The sequence below is a fragment of the Pseudoliparis swirei genome, chromosome 10 (genome assembly GCF_029220125.1).
Source record: "Pseudoliparis swirei isolate HS2019 ecotype Mariana Trench chromosome 10, NWPU_hadal_v1, whole genome shotgun sequence".
Taxonomy (NCBI): domain Eukaryota; kingdom Metazoa; phylum Chordata; class Actinopteri; order Perciformes; family Liparidae; genus Pseudoliparis; species Pseudoliparis swirei.
The window spans coordinates 11,047,123-11,065,715 of NC_079397.1; the positions used below are offsets into that span (position 1 = coordinate 11,047,123).

Genomic DNA, 18,593 nt, shown 5'->3' on the forward strand with positions numbered 1-18,593 from the left:
GCATCAAGACCATTTTGCAACCAAATCTCAGTCGTGACATGTTTGCTGGGCTTGAGAGAAGAGCTTCGGCCCAGCTGACTGCTCGAGAGGCCCGGTGTTGGGTTGCCGCAGGGGTCTCCATCCCATGACCCCATTGTGTTTGATTAGGATTGGGTTCCTTCCGACACAGGTGTGGCCCCTACCAGATGAATATCTTCTGGTATGGATCAACTTAAAGAAGAAAGAAAGAAAAAAAGCTGTGTAAGCAAAGGAAAAGCTTCTTTTTGTGGGGTTCGGTATTATATTTTAAGAAACCAAAATATTCAGGACCTGTGCAGAAACACGGAGGAGGATATTTTCACATGGTACGATGCGTGGACGCCCTGCAGACAATACTGCTGTGAAGACGCGGCTGCCTGTCGTCGGCGTCGCATACCCGCTCGCATCCCTATACGTACAGCTGAGTACACACACACGTACACATGCACAGCGCGCATGCAGGAATTTTGACTTTGCGATGAACCCTTCTTTTTTATGTGAATCACTTGGCTGATGGCATGCAACCCAGGGGAAGGAGGTGGTTGTTTCCCAGCAAGAATCCGCACGCAAGGACCAACAAAGGGTATAGAATGATGAACAATGCACATTTCATTAGTAACTCGATCCTCTTAATGAGTCCAAGGCAATGTTTACAAGTTTCTTGATTTGCCTGAACAGTCCAGAAGCAAAAGATATTCAGTTTTCGGTCGTAGACAAAAAGCAGCAAGTAATATAAATGTGACCCGACGCTCAACCCTAACCTGAGCCGGACCGCTCACTGTCGGCACTCGGCCTGCTCCTTCAACCCTCCCTGGTCGAACACAAGCCAAAGAAATGTGTGCGACATCAGGCCTGTGCGTTTAGTTCCAGGTGTTTTGTTTGTCGGCTCATCGGTCAGTGACATCACAGATGACGTCGAACTCGAGCTCCGCCGAAGCCGTGTACGCGCTAACCTAAAGTCGAGACTTCAGAGGTACTGTTGGACTACTACAAGACATCATTCCCCGCTGATGTTTTGCCAAACCTCAAACTTTTTTTGCGAAACACCCCTCTTGGAGTTATGCCAAAGGCTTATTGAGTACAGCTGAAATGCAGAGGGAGTTTGATGTTTTGCACTTTGATATGTCCATTGTTCTTGTGGAGAGAACTCTTGATTGATTGGATGAAATTAAGTAAGGGCAGAAAGGTGACTTGCATTGATTTCCTGTTTAAAAACAAAAGTCGTAGCTACCAGATCCAAGCTTGTGACCTGGCCGGCATCAGTTTGTTATGGTTGAATCCTTACCGTGGCATATTTGTCAACCCTTCCTCGCGGTATTTTCAGGTCGATCTGAAGTAATGTTCTCTTGAAGGCTGCCTGCTCTTTGCCGTGTAAGTTTCATACACACAACCCACTTGTAACCAAATCCACCCACCTTGCATTGTTTTTGCAATCGCTTCTGTAGGATACAGTCTGTACATGCCTTCTTGTAATGCCGTTGGCTATATGACGCGTTTGCGTCCCTGTGAATTTTGAATCGGCGGTTGTTGATTCAATTTGGCTAAAACGTAAAGGAGGAGAGTGTGTCATCTGGTGGGTCTCAAGACAATGGAGAGGGTAAAACAATCCAAGCACATTGATGTAATGCTGAGTATTCAGGTGTTGCTGATCATGGCATGAAAACGGCAATGTAGTTTGACTTTTTAAGATACCTACATTTTCCACGGGGAGTAGATCTGTCAACATGTTTGTTCCGCTGCATTCTGACATACTCCGGTAACAGATGCTGGTGAATCAACAGATACTTAACGACTATCGTACAGCACAGTGGTAATAAGGTCAAATATATTATAGGAGAAGTTAAGATTGTTGACAAACATTGTGTTCATTGGTAAACCCCTACAAATGTCCTTAAGTACAACTACATTAATTTCTGATTTATTTTAGTTGAGGAATTTACCAGTTCAGCACGATAAGCTGCAATTGCACTAAATGGCTGCGGTATCGTATCTCATCGTATTTGCTGCTCCGGTACATCTGTGCCTGTTTGTTTTTCTTTCCTTGCTTCTTTCCTGGAGCGGCTTACTGTTGTTTCACCTGGCCGGCCCAGACGATCTCTCTGCCCTGTGCCGCAGATCCAATGGTGTTCAGCTGTCCTGACACACAACTTTGTGTGTGTGTGTGTGTGATCTCTGAGATGCATTTGCTCTTCCATGGGTGCCACTTGAGGGTGTCTCGGATTCTGTGTATTTGTTATTTTTCAATGAAAACAGTCAAAGGAAATGCAAGACTGCATGGGTACTTCCTTGGTTTTGTTTTCGCACTTCAGAGTGCTGGTGCGTGGCAAAGTCGCCCCGTGTTTGAAACTGATTTGCAGTAGTTGCTTAGCAACTTTAAGGAACGATTATCGACATTGTGCACATTCATTATTATTGCGTCAAAAAAGAGCATGAACATGCTGTCCAAATCCTCCTTACCAACCATCACAGTCCACTTCAGTTGGATGGCCTACGCCTGGCCTCACTAACCCTAACCCCACATCACCTCTGCTGCTGTGATTTTCACAAGTAGAATTTTTTTTTAGCAACTCTATCTCTTGGTTCCCTGCAGTCTGAGTCCGATCTGATTGTGGATCACACAGGTGAGTGACGGTGGCAGTTTCCCATGTGTCCCAGTATTGAGTTAATATTCACTGTTCACATGTCATTAAGTTTCCCGATCCGCCACCATCCGTAAATTAAAGCAATGCACCGCAAGCTGAGACGGTGGAGGATCGTAAACATCACAGAGGTGGAAGAGACTGCATCATGTGGTTGAGCGCAAACTAAAACTGATTGTTGGTTTAGCCCAATATATTGTCTTGACTCCTGGAGCGTTTCTTTTCATAGTCAAATACAAATCCAACCCAGTTATGTCGTAGATATTCAGAGGTTGCTCTCTAAAATTTAGGCCGATTGAATGAACGCCATCTAATTACTTTTCCAAACAAGCAGCCAGCGCTGCTGGGTCAAGTAGACCTGTGTACCAGTACAGGAGTGTTGCAGTTTCCATTTGTCAGTGGCTTTCTTACATTATGCATAATAATTCTCTCTGATGCTCTTAATGCCGGGTTACCAGGAAGTCGTGCTTGTAACGTTGGCTCAGGTCACCTAGACTTGATTAAAATCTGTCATGTAATTATCTTTTTTTTCTTTTTTTTTCATCATATCATTACGTGGCCGCTCATAATATGACACACTTCATTCATGGGTACAGAAAGACTCGGAGCAGGGTAGTAAGCGGCAGGAACAGCTGACCAGCATTTGGCTGGAGGGTTATTGTGTGAATAAAGGCGTCAGGCCGTTCAGTACCTTTTAAAATAAATCATAAAGTCTGATTGCAGCAAGTTAAAATAGAGATTTTCAAGCGTGTATGACCTGTTGGAAGCGAACTGATGGTTAATAATAACAAGGATCTGCACCACGTTTCGTTCTTCTTCTAGCTCGTTCCTGCTGTTTGCCTTATGTACGCAAAATAATCATTTTGGAGATTTTTGCTTGCCACGGACCAGCTGCATCATATAAATCAAATCATATGGTCCTCCAGGTATGTAGAGATGCATACAATATGTACAGAGCTGTACGTTGGGAAAGGCCCAAAGAGTGGGAGCAATAAGGAAACCACAGTTTAATTTTCTTTGGCAGCACCCTCTGTTCTGTACCCTGAGCTAACCCGTGATAATCTTGTCTCAAATGGGGTCATAAGCCCTCATATCCTTTCCTCCTGAGCTCCCAAAAATGACCCTTAACCCTTCACTGCCACTCTGAGCTCCTAAAGCCCCTCATCTAAACTCCATCCGATAAACCTTAAGAGGCCAATTGCTGTATTATAGCCTGTTATAGTGGTCAGGATCATTGGCACCTTCGGCTGCACTCACACGTTGCTTTTGTCCTGCAGCAGGAAGGAAAATGACTTTCCAAAGAGCATCCGCTGAGAAGATGAAGATCTTCTAACTTGCATGAAGTAAAAGCACAACCCCACAGAGCTGCTAGCATTGCTATGGCTCCTCTTGTCTGTTTCTTAGGTTTACTGCTCCCTTTTGTACATTATGGCGGCATTTCATTTGTGTTTTTCGTTTCATTGGCAAGGACTCCAGAAGCTAGAAAGTTGTTCCGATCACAAGTTCATGAGCTCCAATTTGGAATACATTTTTATTAATTCCATAGAGTCCAACCCTTGATTTTGAGCAATACATTTAGTTTTCAGTTTTCCACACATCACAACCATCTTGGGTCAGTAGAGGTTAAGTCTGCCCTTTTGGTTTTCAGGCAACCCAATCTCTTGAACAATCAACAATTAAATAAGAATACAGAGGTGTGTGAGAGGGGGAGGAGAAAAATGAAAGGACGGGGAAACGGTTCATTGCATTGTGTTTGCCCGCACATGGTTGGACCAGTTTGGCCTGGATTGCAGGAACGCGTAGGCTAAAAAGAGGCAGAGGGGGAAGAGGAAGCCTCTGAAATGTTCCGACCTTCAACAACGAGGTCCCCCTTGATGCACAAGGCCTTATTTAATCAGACGTGCATCACACTTGCAACTTCACTGCACACCCCAACACACACACAGGTATGGAGAGGTCCAGAACAAGACAATCAATCATATATATATATATATACTACCGTTCAAAAGTTTGGGGTCATCCAGACAATTTCGTGTCTTCCATGAAAACTCACTTTTATTTATCAAATTAATTGAAAATTGAATAGAAAATATAGTCAAGACATTGACAAGGTTAGAAATAATGATTAATATTTGAAGTCAGGGCTCCAGACTGCGACCAAATGGTCGCGTTTTGCACCTAAAATTAGACACAGTGCGAGTAAATTTTTCATCAACTCGCGCATGCGCGACCAGTAAATTAGCAGATTTCTTTTTTTTGTTATTAAATATTTTTGTTGCTTACAAACTTGTTCTACACTTCAGCCCACTATAGTTATCGGTAATGCCTGAATGACTGGTTTGCTAACCGACATTAACTCCAGAAGAAGAAGAAAGGAGACGAAAACCGAAGAAGAAGAAGGCTGGCCTGTGTGTGGGGGGGGGCTAATGTGTGAAAAGAGGCGCACCGCAGCGGAGACACAACGAGGGCGAGGGCCGCAGAGTGAGAGGTCCATGAGGGGATCCTCACCACCGAGCGGCGTCCCCGTCCCCCGAGTTGAATCTCTGGGTCAACTCAGCCGACTCTCACATGTCTGCCCCTATAGACTGATGCTCACGGTAAACGCATTCGATCGGGAGCGCGCGAGGGTTTTGATAACGTTAGCGGAAGGATTTATGTGACAACATCCGGTTTTGCAAAGTTAGCGGAAAGAACCACGTGAAACAACATCCGTTTATCAAAATAAGATGTCGACAAATCATACACTAGCATATAAAAGTAAACAATGAACTGATGTTGTATCTTTATAGATAGTTTCTGAGATTTAGCTTAAATTATGCTAACATTAAAACATTTTTACTGGACCAAGGAAGAGTTTATAAAAATTAGTCAGTCTTTTGTATGTTAAGAAAAGTCCTGTATATAGATTTCCCCAAGAGTTCCAGGAAATGAATAATGCAGATGTGTTCCATACATATCTGAAATCCCCTACAATAGCAATCAAACAATTTTAATGTATCAATTAGGACATTTTTCAAAGTAAAAGTCCTAAATGTTTAAAGAAATCGGTAATTTCTTTAATGTTTGAGTTGCTTTATATATGTATTTCCTCATAGTCCTAGGCAATAATGCTACACAATAAATAGAATGTATATTGTCAAATTATTTATCAGTAATACAGTAAAAATGATGGGAAAACTTTGCAAGTCGATTTATAGTGTCAGGGTTTTTCCTACAGAGAAAATTTGGGCGCGCGCCTAAGCCGTTTTCCCGAGCGCCTATGACAAATCCCGAGCGCCTAAGGCAAAAAAAAGTCTGCGATTAAAAAAACTACGAACTTCGATGTCGGGCGCATCGCTCTGTCACGCGAGCTGAGAATTGTTGACGGGGGGGGTAGACGAAAATTACAGAGTGGCGGGTGGAGATTTCACCCTGTTATAATAGTAGGGGAAACACTGGAGTTGATAAGCGTGTCTTCTTGTCTGATCAATACACAACTGTGAGGTGCGTGAATGGACCGAGCGGCCAGCTGCTGATCACTCACTCAACAGTTCGACCTGCACGAATAGACGGTGCGCGCAGCCAAACATTTTTTTTTGGGGAGCACCGAAGACCCATTTTGACCCAGGAAAAACCCTGTGTGCGCCCCTAAATTTTCTGCTTGCGCCCCTAAAATGTTAAGTTAGGGGCCACTGTGCTCCTAGTAAAAAAAGTTAATCTGGAGCCCTGGAAGTATTAATTTTGTTCTTCAAGCTCAAAGGAAGGCCAGTTGTATAGCTTATATCACCAGTATAACTGTTTTCAGCTGTGCTAACATAATTGCACAAGGGTTTTCTAATCAGATATTCTGTTCTCTGAAGGGAGTAGTACACACCGCTGTAGGAAATTTTCAGTTTCTTTGCAATTTCGCATGGAATAGCCTTCATTTCTAAGAACAAGAATAGACTGGCGAATTTCACATGAAAGTTCTTTTTTTCTGGCCATTTTGAGAGTCTTATCGAACCCACAAATGTGATGCTCCAGATAATCAACTAGCTCAAAGGAAGGCCAGTTTTATAGCTTCTCTCATCAGCAAAACAGTTTTCAGCTGTGCTAACATAATTGCACAAGGGTTTTCAAGGGTTTTCTAATCAGACATTAGTCTTCTAAGGCGATTAGCAAACACAATGTACCATTAGAACACTGGAGTGATAGTTGCTGGAAATGGGCCTCTATACACCTATGGAGATATTTCATTAGAAACCAGATGTTTCCACCTAGAATAGTCATTTACCACATTAACAATGTATAGAGTGTATTTCTGATTAGTTTAATGTTATCTTCATTGGGAAAAAAAATGCTTTTCTTTGAAAAATAAGGAAATTTCTAAGTGATCCCAAACTTTTGAACGGTAGTGTATATAGGTCCAGAACAAGATTGTCTTGTTCTGGACCTCTCCATGCAAGGTGCTGATGCTCTAAGCTGCACCAGTCAAAGAGGACTTCTTTTACTTTGAATACATCCAAGTACGATTTCTAGACTTGCATACTTCATGAGTCACCTCACACATAGCGTCCTTGCATCTGGCGTGCACACGCAATGTGGTTGAATGTCAGCAATTTTGTAATTTCTCTCTTATCAAAACCAGAAAATATTTGCTTGTTTTGTGCTCGAAGAAGGTCTTTCAACAAGCAGAATGATACAAACTGAGAATGAATTGGAAAATGCATTAAGAATACATGAAGAATACATGAACAATACATCAGGGTTTTTCCTGCATAGAGAAAATGTGGGCGCGCGCCTACGCCGTTTTCCTGAGCGCCTAAGGCAAAAAAAAGTCTGCGATGGAAAAAAAAAAAAGTGTTCATCACGTGCATGTCAGCGAATATGTTCTCAATAGTATGTTTCAAGTCGGCTACAGCCGAACCCTCGTTCTGTTTGGATCAATAGTGATCGAGTTCAGTGTTTCCCCTAGGTTTACAGCTTCAGGGGGGCGGGACTAGTGCCGCTAGCCATGTTGGTGCTCTAAGCTTAATTTAACACTGAGGTGCGCTCACCTGTGTGCGCGCATCACGGCTGAGCGAGGCGCGCGCCGGCATCGGAGCTCTGGCGCTAGTGAGAGTGTGCTCACCCGTGTGCGCGGACATGTGCGCGCATCACGGCAGAGCTTCGATGTCGGCGCGCGCATCGCTCTGACGGGGGGGTAGACGAAAATTACAGGGTGACGGGTGGTCAGAGTTCACCCTGTTATAATGGTAGGGGAAACACTGGAGTTGATAAGCGTGTCTTCTTGTCTGATCAATACGCAACTGTGAGGTGCGCGATTTGACAGAGCGGCCAGCTGCTGATCACTCAACAGCCCGACGTGCATGAATAGATGGTGCGCGCACAGCGCGCAAAAATAATAATTTCGGAGCACCGAAGACCCATTTTGACCCAGGAAAAACCCTGTACATGAATGGAACATTCAACACTTGACCCAGCATTGATTGTTCCTTTACCGTGGTTTTATGGTCTGAATAAGTCAGCGATTCGCACTCTAATATTATAATGACATGAATTATGATTCACCGAGCTATTAACTCTGCAACAATGGAAAGATTAACAAGTCGATAGAATCACGGCCAGTTTGTGGCCCGACTACAGTTAATAGCCAAACACCTCCCAGCTATTTCAGAATGAACCGCCGCACCTTCGTCAGCTGCGTGGCCTTGGTGATGTGGTTGATAATGGCCCCATTGTCTCCATTATCTTTGACAGTCAGGGTGAACTCAACCATCTTTATCTGATATCTCTAATAACATGTTGTACTGAACAGGGTTCTGCTCTCCTTTTAAACCCAGAAGGCCATGACTTGCAGTACTTTAAAGATGCAGTCCATATTTCCTTTTAATGATTGCCCATTTCATTTTGAGTGTTATAACATACCCTAGTTAATGTATGTGTCTGGGTGCTTCTACAAGAACTGTATAGGCGTGAAGCTCGGTGGTCGTTTCCAAGAAGCGGGAGCTACTTGTGCCTTTTTTTGGAAATCCATTACGCCGAACAGAAGTTGTTTGTGCGATCGAAATGAATGCACTTGCAACAATCTACATAGAGTTCTGATCTCTGTCCCCTTGTGCCCCATGCAGATCCAGTTTGCGGACCAGAAACAGGAGTTCAGCAAACGTCCCTCCAAGATCGGCCGGCGCTCCCTGTCCCGCTCCATCTCCCAGTCGTCCACAGACAGCTACAGCTCAGGTGGAACTATTGTTTAATCTCCACAGCTCAATCGGCGTCTTTCCATCGCGTTGTATTTTTATGAATGCAAAGATATCGATAAGAGGTCCACCTGGAAGAGCAGTTGGCTTGCTTTGTCATTTTCCTTTGCTGGATTGAACTTTGTGCCGGCCTTCATTCTCACGTTCACGTGAAACTGGGAGCTCTGTGTTGGAGGATTAGCTGCTGGTGGTCCACTGGAGACGGGGGGGCTGGGGGGTGGGAAGTATTGGGTGTGGTTGAAACTGAACTAAACCCACAGTCCCAGTTTTGTGTACAATTACTGTGATACGCTTTAACAGAGGGAGGTGAACGAAAGTTAAATAATGTAGGGAACAAACAAGAGTAAGTGGCCTCACAGAACCTCTCCGATATATTCAAAGCTACAGCCAGGAGATGTTACTTTAGTTTAGCATGAAGACTAGAGACCGCTTCATTTCAAAGGTAACGAAATGTGTGTACCAGCACCAATTATTATAAAAAAATAATAAAATGTACGTTTGTTTCATAGGTACACAAACCTATTGGGCAATACCTTGGCCATACACAGTGACTTCGCCGAGTCTCGTCAACACCACGAGGTTGCCGGGCCAGTCAGTGGCTGACTACAGGACAGCCAATAAGAGCACTGCATTTCCCTGAAATGTCTCACTATTCTTTAACGTATCAAATTGCATTGTGGGCAAATTAAATAGAAAAGTTTAGTGTTGGAAAAAAAGTAGGACGGCATCAAGATGAGAGAGGGAGCACTGTCTGATGAATAATCCTCTCTCTCTCTCTCTCTATCTTATCTTAATCAGAATTGTATTTATTGCCAAGTAGGTTTACACCGACCTGGAATTTGTTCTGGTGTATAGGTGCATACAGTGAACATAAAATGAACATAAAACATACAAACACAATAAGTACTACAATACAAAAAGCAGGGCAGGAGTGCAAAAGTGCATGTGCAATGTTCAGTGTGCAAAGTAGTGTGTGCATAACACAGGCTTGAGGTGTGGGGGAGGGATAAGTGACCCCATCAGGTGGGGGTCCGGGCCTTGTTCATGAGGCCAACGGCAGCCGGGAAGAAGCTGGTTTTTGTGGCGTGAGGTTTTGGTCCTGATGGACCGCAGCCTCCTGCCGGAGGGAAGGACCTCAAAGAGGATGTGACCCGGGTGGGAGGGGTCGGCCACAATCTTACCCGCCCGCCTCAGGGTCCTAGAGGCGAACAGGTCCTGTAGAGATGGCAGATTGCAGCCAATCACCTTCTCGGCAGAACGGATGACACGCTGCAGTCTGCCTTTGTCACTGGCAGTGGCAGCAGCGTACCAGATGGTGATGCAGGAGGAGAGGATGGACTCAATGATGCAGGTGTAGAAGTGCACCATCATTGCCTTTGGCAGGTTGAACTTCTTCAGCTGCCGCAGAAAGTACATCCTCTGTTGAGCTCTTTTGGTGAGGGAGCTGATGTTCAGCTCCCACTTGAGGTCCTGGGAGATGATGGTGCCCAGGAAGCGGAAGGACTCTGCAGTGTTGACTGGGGAGTCCCTCAGGGTGATGGGGGTGGGTGGGGCTGGGTTCCTTCTGAAGTCTACGACCATCTCCACTGTCTTCAGAGCATTTAGCTCCAGGTTGTTCTGCCCGCACCAGGTCACCAGATGATCAATCTCCCACCTGTAAGCGGACTCGTCCCCCCCAGAGATGAGCCCAATGAGGGTGGTGTCGTCCGCGAACTTAAGGAGCCTGACGGACCGGTGACTGGAGGTGCAGCTGTTGGTATACAGGGAGAAGAGTAGAGGGGAAGGAACGCAGCCCTGAGGGGAACCGGTGCTTATAGTCCTGGAGTCAGAGACGTGCTTCCCCAGCCTCACGCGTTGCCTCCTGTCAGACAGGAAGTCGGTGATCCACCTGCAGGTGGAGTCAGGCACGCTCAGCTGGGAGAGCTTGTCCTGAAGCAGAGCCGGAATGATGGTGTTGAAGGCAGAGCTGAAGTCAACAAACAGGATCCTGGCGTCGGTTCCTGAGGAGTCCAGGTGCTGGAGGATGAAGTGTCGGGCCATGTTGACTGCATCGCCTAAAGACCTGTTGACTCTGTAGGCAAACTGCAGGGGGTCCAGTAGAGGGTCAGTGATGGCTTTGAGGTGAACCAGCACCAGACGCTCAAATGCCTTCATAACCACAGAGGTCAGGGCGACGGGTCTGTAGTCGTTGAGTCCAGTGACTTGTTTTTTTGGGGACGGGGATGATGGTGGAGGTCTTGAAGCAGGCTGGTACGTGGCATGTCTCCAGTGAGGTGTTAAAAATGTCTGTGAACACCGGAGACAGCTGATCAGCACAGTGCTTCAGGATTGATGGAGAGACAGAGTCTGGCCCGGCTGCTTTGCGGGGGTTCTGTCTCTTAAAAAGTCTGTTGACGTCTCTCTCAAGGATGGAGAGAGTCGTCACTGTGGAGGGGGGGGGCTCTGAGGTGGGCAGTTGTGAGGCGCAGGCCTCTGCTGTGGCGGGGGCGGTGCAGTTGATGGGCTGGGGCTGGAGGGAGGTGTCACGGGGGAAGGTGTCAGGACTGCTCTCTCACCACTCAAAAGCCTTCAAACTTGAAGCAGTGCATCAACATTTCTGACGCGTCTGCTTTTAGACTGGGTTTATTCACAGGCCACAGATCTTCCATTGACACCATTAACGTGACAAATTAATTTGGGCCGCTCGGACGGCGTCGCTTCTCGCGCCAGAATGTGATTGACATGCAGACGGACGGCAGATGGACAAATGACTTTCAGTCGGAATTAGTGGATGGCCGTTCTGGCCGTCACTGACAAAGTGACCTTGTGTGTTTCTGTTTTCCAAAATTAGTGACTGATGCAGTTGCTATAATTGTTCACAATAAAAGACTCCTGCTGTTTTGCCTGTAATAACCAAATTAGAGATTTGGCTAAAAACTACAAAAGTTTGAAAAAAAGACTTTCTTTAGAAAAAGAGCCTGAGCTAATACCTACAATATAAATAATACTACATACTTGCAGAGGGGGGGGGGATTTGCTAGTGTTGTTCCACCTGTTTCAATGATGTCATTCTTGTTCTGAGGAGGTAGTCTACACGAGACGGTTTTTCACAGTGCCACAGACTAACCTGCTGGAATTATATATATTTATTGTTTTGAGCTTTAATTCCGGCTGTGTATTGTCTCTGCAACTCTCCTGTTGCCGTCTCTTCTTCACTGTTCTTTGCTTCTCTCCTCTCACCTCAGCTCTTATATACCTCCCTCCTCCCTCCTTTCACAATTTGACAAGCTCGTTCTTCTCCTGTGCTGTTGTACAGCAAAAGTAAATTGAGGGAAATGTGTCAGTGCTGCCAATATCACGGTTGTTTCCGGAAACTTGTGCAGCCCTATTCTGTCTCTCGACATTTTAATCCTCTGTTTCATGCTGTCTCTCTTTTTTTTTCCTCCCCTGTCTCTGCTGCTTCCCTGTCTTCTCTCACAACTCCCTCAACAGAGTGCCTTTTATACCTCTGATGGTTCCCACAGTGCACAGGACATGCTCAACACACTTTTCCCATGGCCACTTTCTCTAGATTATCCTTAATGAGGGCTCCTCTCAAGGTCGTGGTCCAGGTCGGGTAGCAGATACATGTATTTAGCACCTTGTAACACGTCTTTTTGGTAGGAAATAAGCAACAAATAAAACTAACATGTTGTGTAATATGTAGTTTTATAGAGTTGTGTATCCCATTACACTGCTTTCAGGTTTTGGGAATACTACTCCATCAGTGAACAGATTGTGTGGAGCTGCACAGTCTGATAAATTGCCTCAAGTTCTGTCACTTCTGTGTCTGTGGATTTAGCACATTATTGACAAATATGGAAATGCTGCATTGTTTTTTTGTTTTTTAAAATATATGTATTTAGATTTTACAAATTAACAAGACAGGACTTTAAGGATACAATACAAAGGGAAAGGACAAATATAAGGGTAAAGAACAACACAAAATAGATACAAAATAATTAGAAAAACCACAGCAAATAACACATCACCAGTCTGACATAAGTACATCTTTAAGGTTACATCATCAAATCAAGTCTGTATTGATACCAGTGTTTTTAATCTGGCACGGAAAAGTGACAAATGATAGTATTATGTTTGACGAGTGGAATAAGTTCAGTAGAAAATAGTGTGAATGTAGAATACTTTTTCTTTGGCCTTGTCTCCCAGTTTCCTTCTTCAAGTATCGGTACATCCCCCTCATGATCCCTAATCCCCCCCCCCCCCTTGTCAGTACGGCTGGAGAGATTTTAAAAGAAAGCGGCAGACTCTCAGATTGTTACCTTCTTCTTCTTGCAAAGCTTTCACCTCCTGGCACAGTACAGCATGTTCTTTTAACCTCGGTATTGTCACAGCGCGGGCGAGAAACCCGGTGTTCTCTGGAGCTGGCCCGTGGTCATTTTTTGAAAGGTCGCTAGAAGTGATACTGGAGTCGTGTACCTGCTCTACACGAGGGGGGTCGTACCTGTGTAGTGGGTCAGCCGTAAGCACCGGACATTCTCGGTGTTGGCGCCAGACATGCGGGCCTCTTCTTACTAAGTACACGCTGCTGCACTGTGGGCACGACTGTTTCTGTCTCCCAGAGGTGCACTGATACCTCTCCCTGTAAGTGTTGAAACACATTTGTGCTTTGTTTATTTTGCAGTCTTATATTGGAGAAAGACTGGAGCTTTTGCAGACCGCTTTATAGTCCGTGGCCTACCCAAGTTAAATTGCTGGTTTGGGGGGAAAAGAGAGGCTTTATTCAGAGTGCAGAAACCGAGGCGCATTGTGTTTGTTGTGCACTTTGAAACCTCACAGCTCTTTGCTCGTTGTCTTGACAAATACATTTGCTCTAAAGTGCTTTAAATAAACAGGAAGGCATTAAGACAATATCTAAAAGTCAGGCAATATAAAAGGGACAATCTTAAAAAGGATGAAAGTAAAATGGAAGATACACTTAAAATGGAATAAAACATGTTGAATAGTAGAATAAATATCGCATTGCTGAGCAATATACAGAACTGAGTTTAGGAAAGATTTTAGTTCTAAAAAACTGCTTCTCCGCGTTTAGCTTTGGCTCCAGACCTACCGGATTGTATGCTTGCCGTCCAGACTCCATGTCCAATAGGAGAAAGAAGAGGCATACATGGGGTTGTGGAAGTGGGGTAAGGACCCGTCTGGCCTGGGCATCTTCTCCCCTGTCGCCACTGATGCCAGACAGATTGTCTCTGGGATGATTGGAGATGCAACAGTGCAGTTTAGAGGCATCCATTAACATCACATCCAGGGCCTTAATTTCTCATCTTGGTTTGTTGGAGGAGGAGGAGGAGGAGGAGGAGGAGGAGGAGGAGGAGCTTTTTGTCGGGGCGCACGCATCGTCATCGGCCGCTTGATAGGTGTCGCCAACCGAACCACAAGTGGTCTCTCTCGGTCTGCTTTAACTGCCCGGAAAAGATGTGAAGTTATCAATGAAATTATTCCTCTCCGACCTGAGGTTTTACTGAACCTTTAGAAGACTCGACTGAACCGCTTGATCCCTTTGCAGTGGTCCACGATTTAAATAAATGTTTTAACTGTGGCCTCGTTGACCAGACAGTGAAGTCGTTCAATTAAATGCTACGTTGGCACTCCGGAGACTCGTTTGCCTCTTGTCTAAACTTAGCATCTCCTCCGTTTTGTGGAGATCATGGTCAAAAGTGTCGTGGAGGTCAGAAGACTTCTCCGTTGCGAATATCCTCGTCACAAGTACCGGCAATCGTTTTTCGGACCTCCGAATGATGATCGGAAATTTCCTTAAATGGGATAACAATAATTTTGTGAAAAACAAAATGCTGTACCGATTGTTTATAAAAACATACACACACAATATTGATTTATGTCAGTATTGTGTGTGTGTGTGACATACTGACTATTCTTGTATACGCGTGTTTCCTTCCGTAGCGGCGTCATACACGGACAGCTCTGACGATGAGACGTCTCCCCGGGACAAGCAGCAGAAGAACTCCAAGGGAAATGGCGACTTCTGCATCAAAAACCTCAAACAGGCCGACTTCGGCCGCAGAGAGATCGAGATCGCAGAGCAAGGTGAACCAAACTACTGCCACCTCTTAAAAAACAGGGCAATTCCTGAACCACCCAGCTCATTCACCACGTATGTGTTCATCTGTGTGTCTCTCTCAGAGATGCCAGCTTTGATGGCGCTAAGGAAGCGAGCCCAGGGGGAGAAACCCCTCGCCGGCGCTAAGGTGGTGGGCTGCACCCACATCACTGCCCAGACTGCTGTGAGTGAGAATGCAAAACACAAACACACACACACACACGCACACACACACTCACCCCAAACACAAGACTGTTTTACTGCAGCTGCCACAAGAAAAGTCACACCTCTTCTCTTCAGGTGCTGATGGAGACTCTGTCAGCTTTGGGGGCTCAGTGCAGATGGGCAGCCTGCAACATCTACTCCACCCAGAATGAAGTGGCAGCTGCCCTGGCAGAGGGAGGTGAGTGTGTGTGTGTGTGTGTGTGTGAGAGTGTGAGACAACTGCACATTATATTTTCTCCCTTGTCTACGTATGAAATGCTTCCTGTCTCTTTCTAGGTTTCAGTGTGTTTGCATGGAAGGGTGAGTCAGAGGACGACTTCTGGTGGTGCATCGACCGCTGTGTCAACGTGGAAGGATGGCAACCCAACATGGTAGCACACCTACATGCTCAATAAAGCCCACTTGTGATTTATTTGTATTTCCATCCAACAGCCCCTGTTAGTGGTGCTGCTTTTTTCACCAACTGCAGAAATAAGTTGATGAGCCCTTTAAGTATTAAGCAGATTTCTGCTTTCTTTGTTACCCGTACGTTTGGATTTTCCCCTCTCTCAATCTTTCTCTTGCCTTCTGCTCATCTTCATCTCCCATTGTTTGTCAGATCCTGGATGATGGTGGAGATCTGACTCACTGGATCTATAAAAAATACCCCAACATGTTCAAGAAGATCAAGGGCATTGTAGAGGAGAGTGTGACCGGCGTGCACAGGTGAGACTCTCAAAACAAAGACATGCGCCTACACACTCCCACTTTCTGGTGTGGTACCGCCATCTACTGGTGAGACTGTTGCTGAGACAACACAATTGCTGTTTATAAGATACTTGAATGTTGAATAGGATATGTGTTTGACATTTAACGATAAATAATGAATACATTGATATGATGAAGCTACACCTGTCTTAAAACGTAATCCCTGCAGGTTGTACCAGCTGTCCAAAGCCGGGAAGCTTTGTGTCCCGGCCATGAACGTCAACGACTCGGTGACCAAGCAGAAGTTCGACAACCTCTACTGCTGCCGGGAGTCCATCCTCGACGGGTAGGAAACACCCTCCTGAGACCCTCCATTAACAAACCGTGTTTGAGCGTTCAGTTTTGCCTAGCAATTACACCCACCTCTCCTCTGAGCAGTCTGCATAAATATTATGGCCACCGGTATAATTGTGTTTCTTTCCTCAGCCTGAAGAGGACCACCGATGTCATGTTTGGAGGCAAGCAGGTGGTGGTGTGTGGATACGGAGAGGTAAGGCGGACGTTTCCATACAGATGCTTGTTCTTACCTTATACAGTGTTTGTCCTGAAATACGATTCGTGGGGAAGTTACATTCAAGCTATGATAAATACACTTTAGACGTGGGTTAGAAGACAAATAAGAGATTAACCGTACCCTTTTTTTAAGGCACCGAAGCAAATGTCGTCACAGTTTAGTAATAATAGATTAAACATCTCTATTAATATAGAATATGTGGAAGGAGAGCTTCTGTCAGAACTTATTCTAATTTAGGAAAGTACCAATAGCTAAAATTGAAGGATAAATGGTTCGAGCGCACTGTTTTGCCGTATGATAATGTCCCATGTCTATTACTGCCAGGTGGGAAAAGGCTGCTGTGCCGCCCTCAAAGCGATGGGCTCCATCGTCTACGTCACAGAGATCGACCCGATCTGTGCCCTGCAGGCCTGGTGAGACTCGCCGTGCTGAGCTCCGTCACGGCGACCTGACGCTGCATTAGTGTGACGCTCTTTATCGTCTTTCTCACCAACACAGCATGGACGGCTTCAGGCTGGTGAAACTGAATGAGGTCATCAGACAAGTGGACATCGTCATCACCTGCACAGGTCGGTTGAGCCGCTGCCTCTGTCTCTCTCTGTCTCTGTCTCGTCTCTCTCTCACTCTCTCTGTCTCTCTTCCTCTGTCTCTCTCTCACTCTCTCTGTCTCTCCCTCTGTCTCTCTCTCACTCTGTCTGTCTCTCTCACTGTCTCTGTCTCTCTCTCTCTCTCTGTCTCTCTCCCTCTGTCTCTCTCTCTCTCTCTCTGTCTCTCTCTCTCTTTCTCTCTCTCTGTCTCTCTCTGTCTCTCTCTCTCACTCTCTCTGTCTCTCTTCCTCTGTCTCTCTCTCACTCTGTCTGTCTCTCACTCTCTCTGTCTCTCTCTGTCTCTCTCCTCTGTCACTCTCTCTGTCTCTGTCTTCACTCTCTCTGTCTCTCTTCCTCTGTCTCTCTCACTCTGTCTCGTCTCTCTCTCACTCTCTCTGTCTCTCTTCCTCTGTCTCTCTCTCATTCTCTCTGTCTCTGTCTCTCTCTCTCTCTCTCTCTCACTCTGTCTGTCTCTCTCACTCTCTCTGTCTCTCTCTCTCTCACTCTCTGTCTCTCTTCCTCTGTCTCTCTCTCTCACTCTGTCTCTCTCTCTCACTGTCTCTGTCTCGTCTCTCTCTCACTCTCTCTGTCTCTCTTCCTCTGTCTCTCTCTCACTCTCTCTCTCTCTCTCACTCGCTTGGTCTCTCTCTCACTCTCTGTCTGTCTCTCTCTCTTGCTGTCTCTCTCTCTGTCTCTCTGTATGTTTCTCTCTCACTCTGTTTGTCACTGTCTCTCTCTCTGTCTGTCTCTTCTTGTCTCTCTCTCGGTCTCTCTGTGTTTTTTCCAAATTAATCAGAATCTCTCGTTCACTTTTAAGATGGTGAAAACATAATGTGTCTACTACGTTTGTTCAGGATGACAGGCATCCAGTCATTGTCATCAGTATCTAGTTGCCACTAATCAAGTTCTCTGCTCGGCAGCCAGGGACTCGTCCTGAACTCTTAATTAAAGCAGAGAATTACTCGTCTCCGCTTCATTATCTAATGTTGCTGACAGGCCTGACGCAGCGAGCTCTCCGGGGTGATGCAACTGAGCAGAAAGGATAATGAAGTAGAATGAAGTGTACGATGTTCCCAATAAAGTTCCAGAGTGGTGTAAAAAAAAAAGCGGATAATCATTAGATCCAATAAGGTACTGGTCAAAGTGATTTGAAGAGAAAAATGAATATCTTCCTCTCTGCTGAGAAGTCATGCGCGAAATAATGCATATCACTTAATTACCAATGCTAAATGGTGAGATAAGAAGTTAGCGCCTTTTTTAGACGTGTCATTTGATAAAACTTCAAATTCACTCTCCTCTCTTTCTTTCTCAGTTTGAACCTCTTGCTCTTTGTGAATTTGTCCTCATCTTTCTCTCTCTTTTTTCATTCCTCTGTTTTCATTCCTCTCTCGCTCCATCAGGCAATAAGAACGTGGTGGTGAGAGAGTACCTCGACCGCATGAAGAACGGCTGCATTGTCTGCAACATGGGACACTCCAACACGGAGATCGATGTGGTCAGTTAAAAGCGGCAATAAATTGTGAAGTAACACAACAGAAGGAGAGCATG

General features: G+C 45.4%; 1 protein-coding gene across 2 annotated transcripts in view; it reads left to right on the forward strand.

Annotated features, from left to right (window-relative positions):
- Window positions 1-18,593, forward strand: part of ahcyl2b (adenosylhomocysteinase like 2b) — a 40,032-nt gene that overhangs the window by 16,062 nt on the left and 5,377 nt on the right. For both annotated transcript variants that reach the window (XM_056425128.1, XM_056425127.1), the window contains exons 2-12: window positions 8,747-8,855; window positions 14,816-14,959; window positions 15,056-15,156; window positions 15,273-15,375; window positions 15,474-15,568; window positions 15,796-15,902; window positions 16,114-16,230; window positions 16,371-16,434; window positions 16,783-16,871; window positions 16,957-17,027; window positions 18,446-18,540. In XM_056425128.1, the coding sequence (XP_056281103.1) occupies window positions 8,747-8,855; window positions 14,816-14,959; window positions 15,056-15,156; window positions 15,273-15,375; window positions 15,474-15,568; window positions 15,796-15,902; window positions 16,114-16,230; window positions 16,371-16,434; window positions 16,783-16,871; window positions 16,957-17,027; window positions 18,446-18,540 (1,095 nt within the window). The remainder of the gene's footprint in view (window positions 1-8,746; window positions 8,856-14,815; window positions 14,960-15,055; window positions 15,157-15,272; window positions 15,376-15,473; window positions 15,569-15,795; window positions 15,903-16,113; window positions 16,231-16,370; window positions 16,435-16,782; window positions 16,872-16,956; window positions 17,028-18,445; window positions 18,541-18,593) is intronic.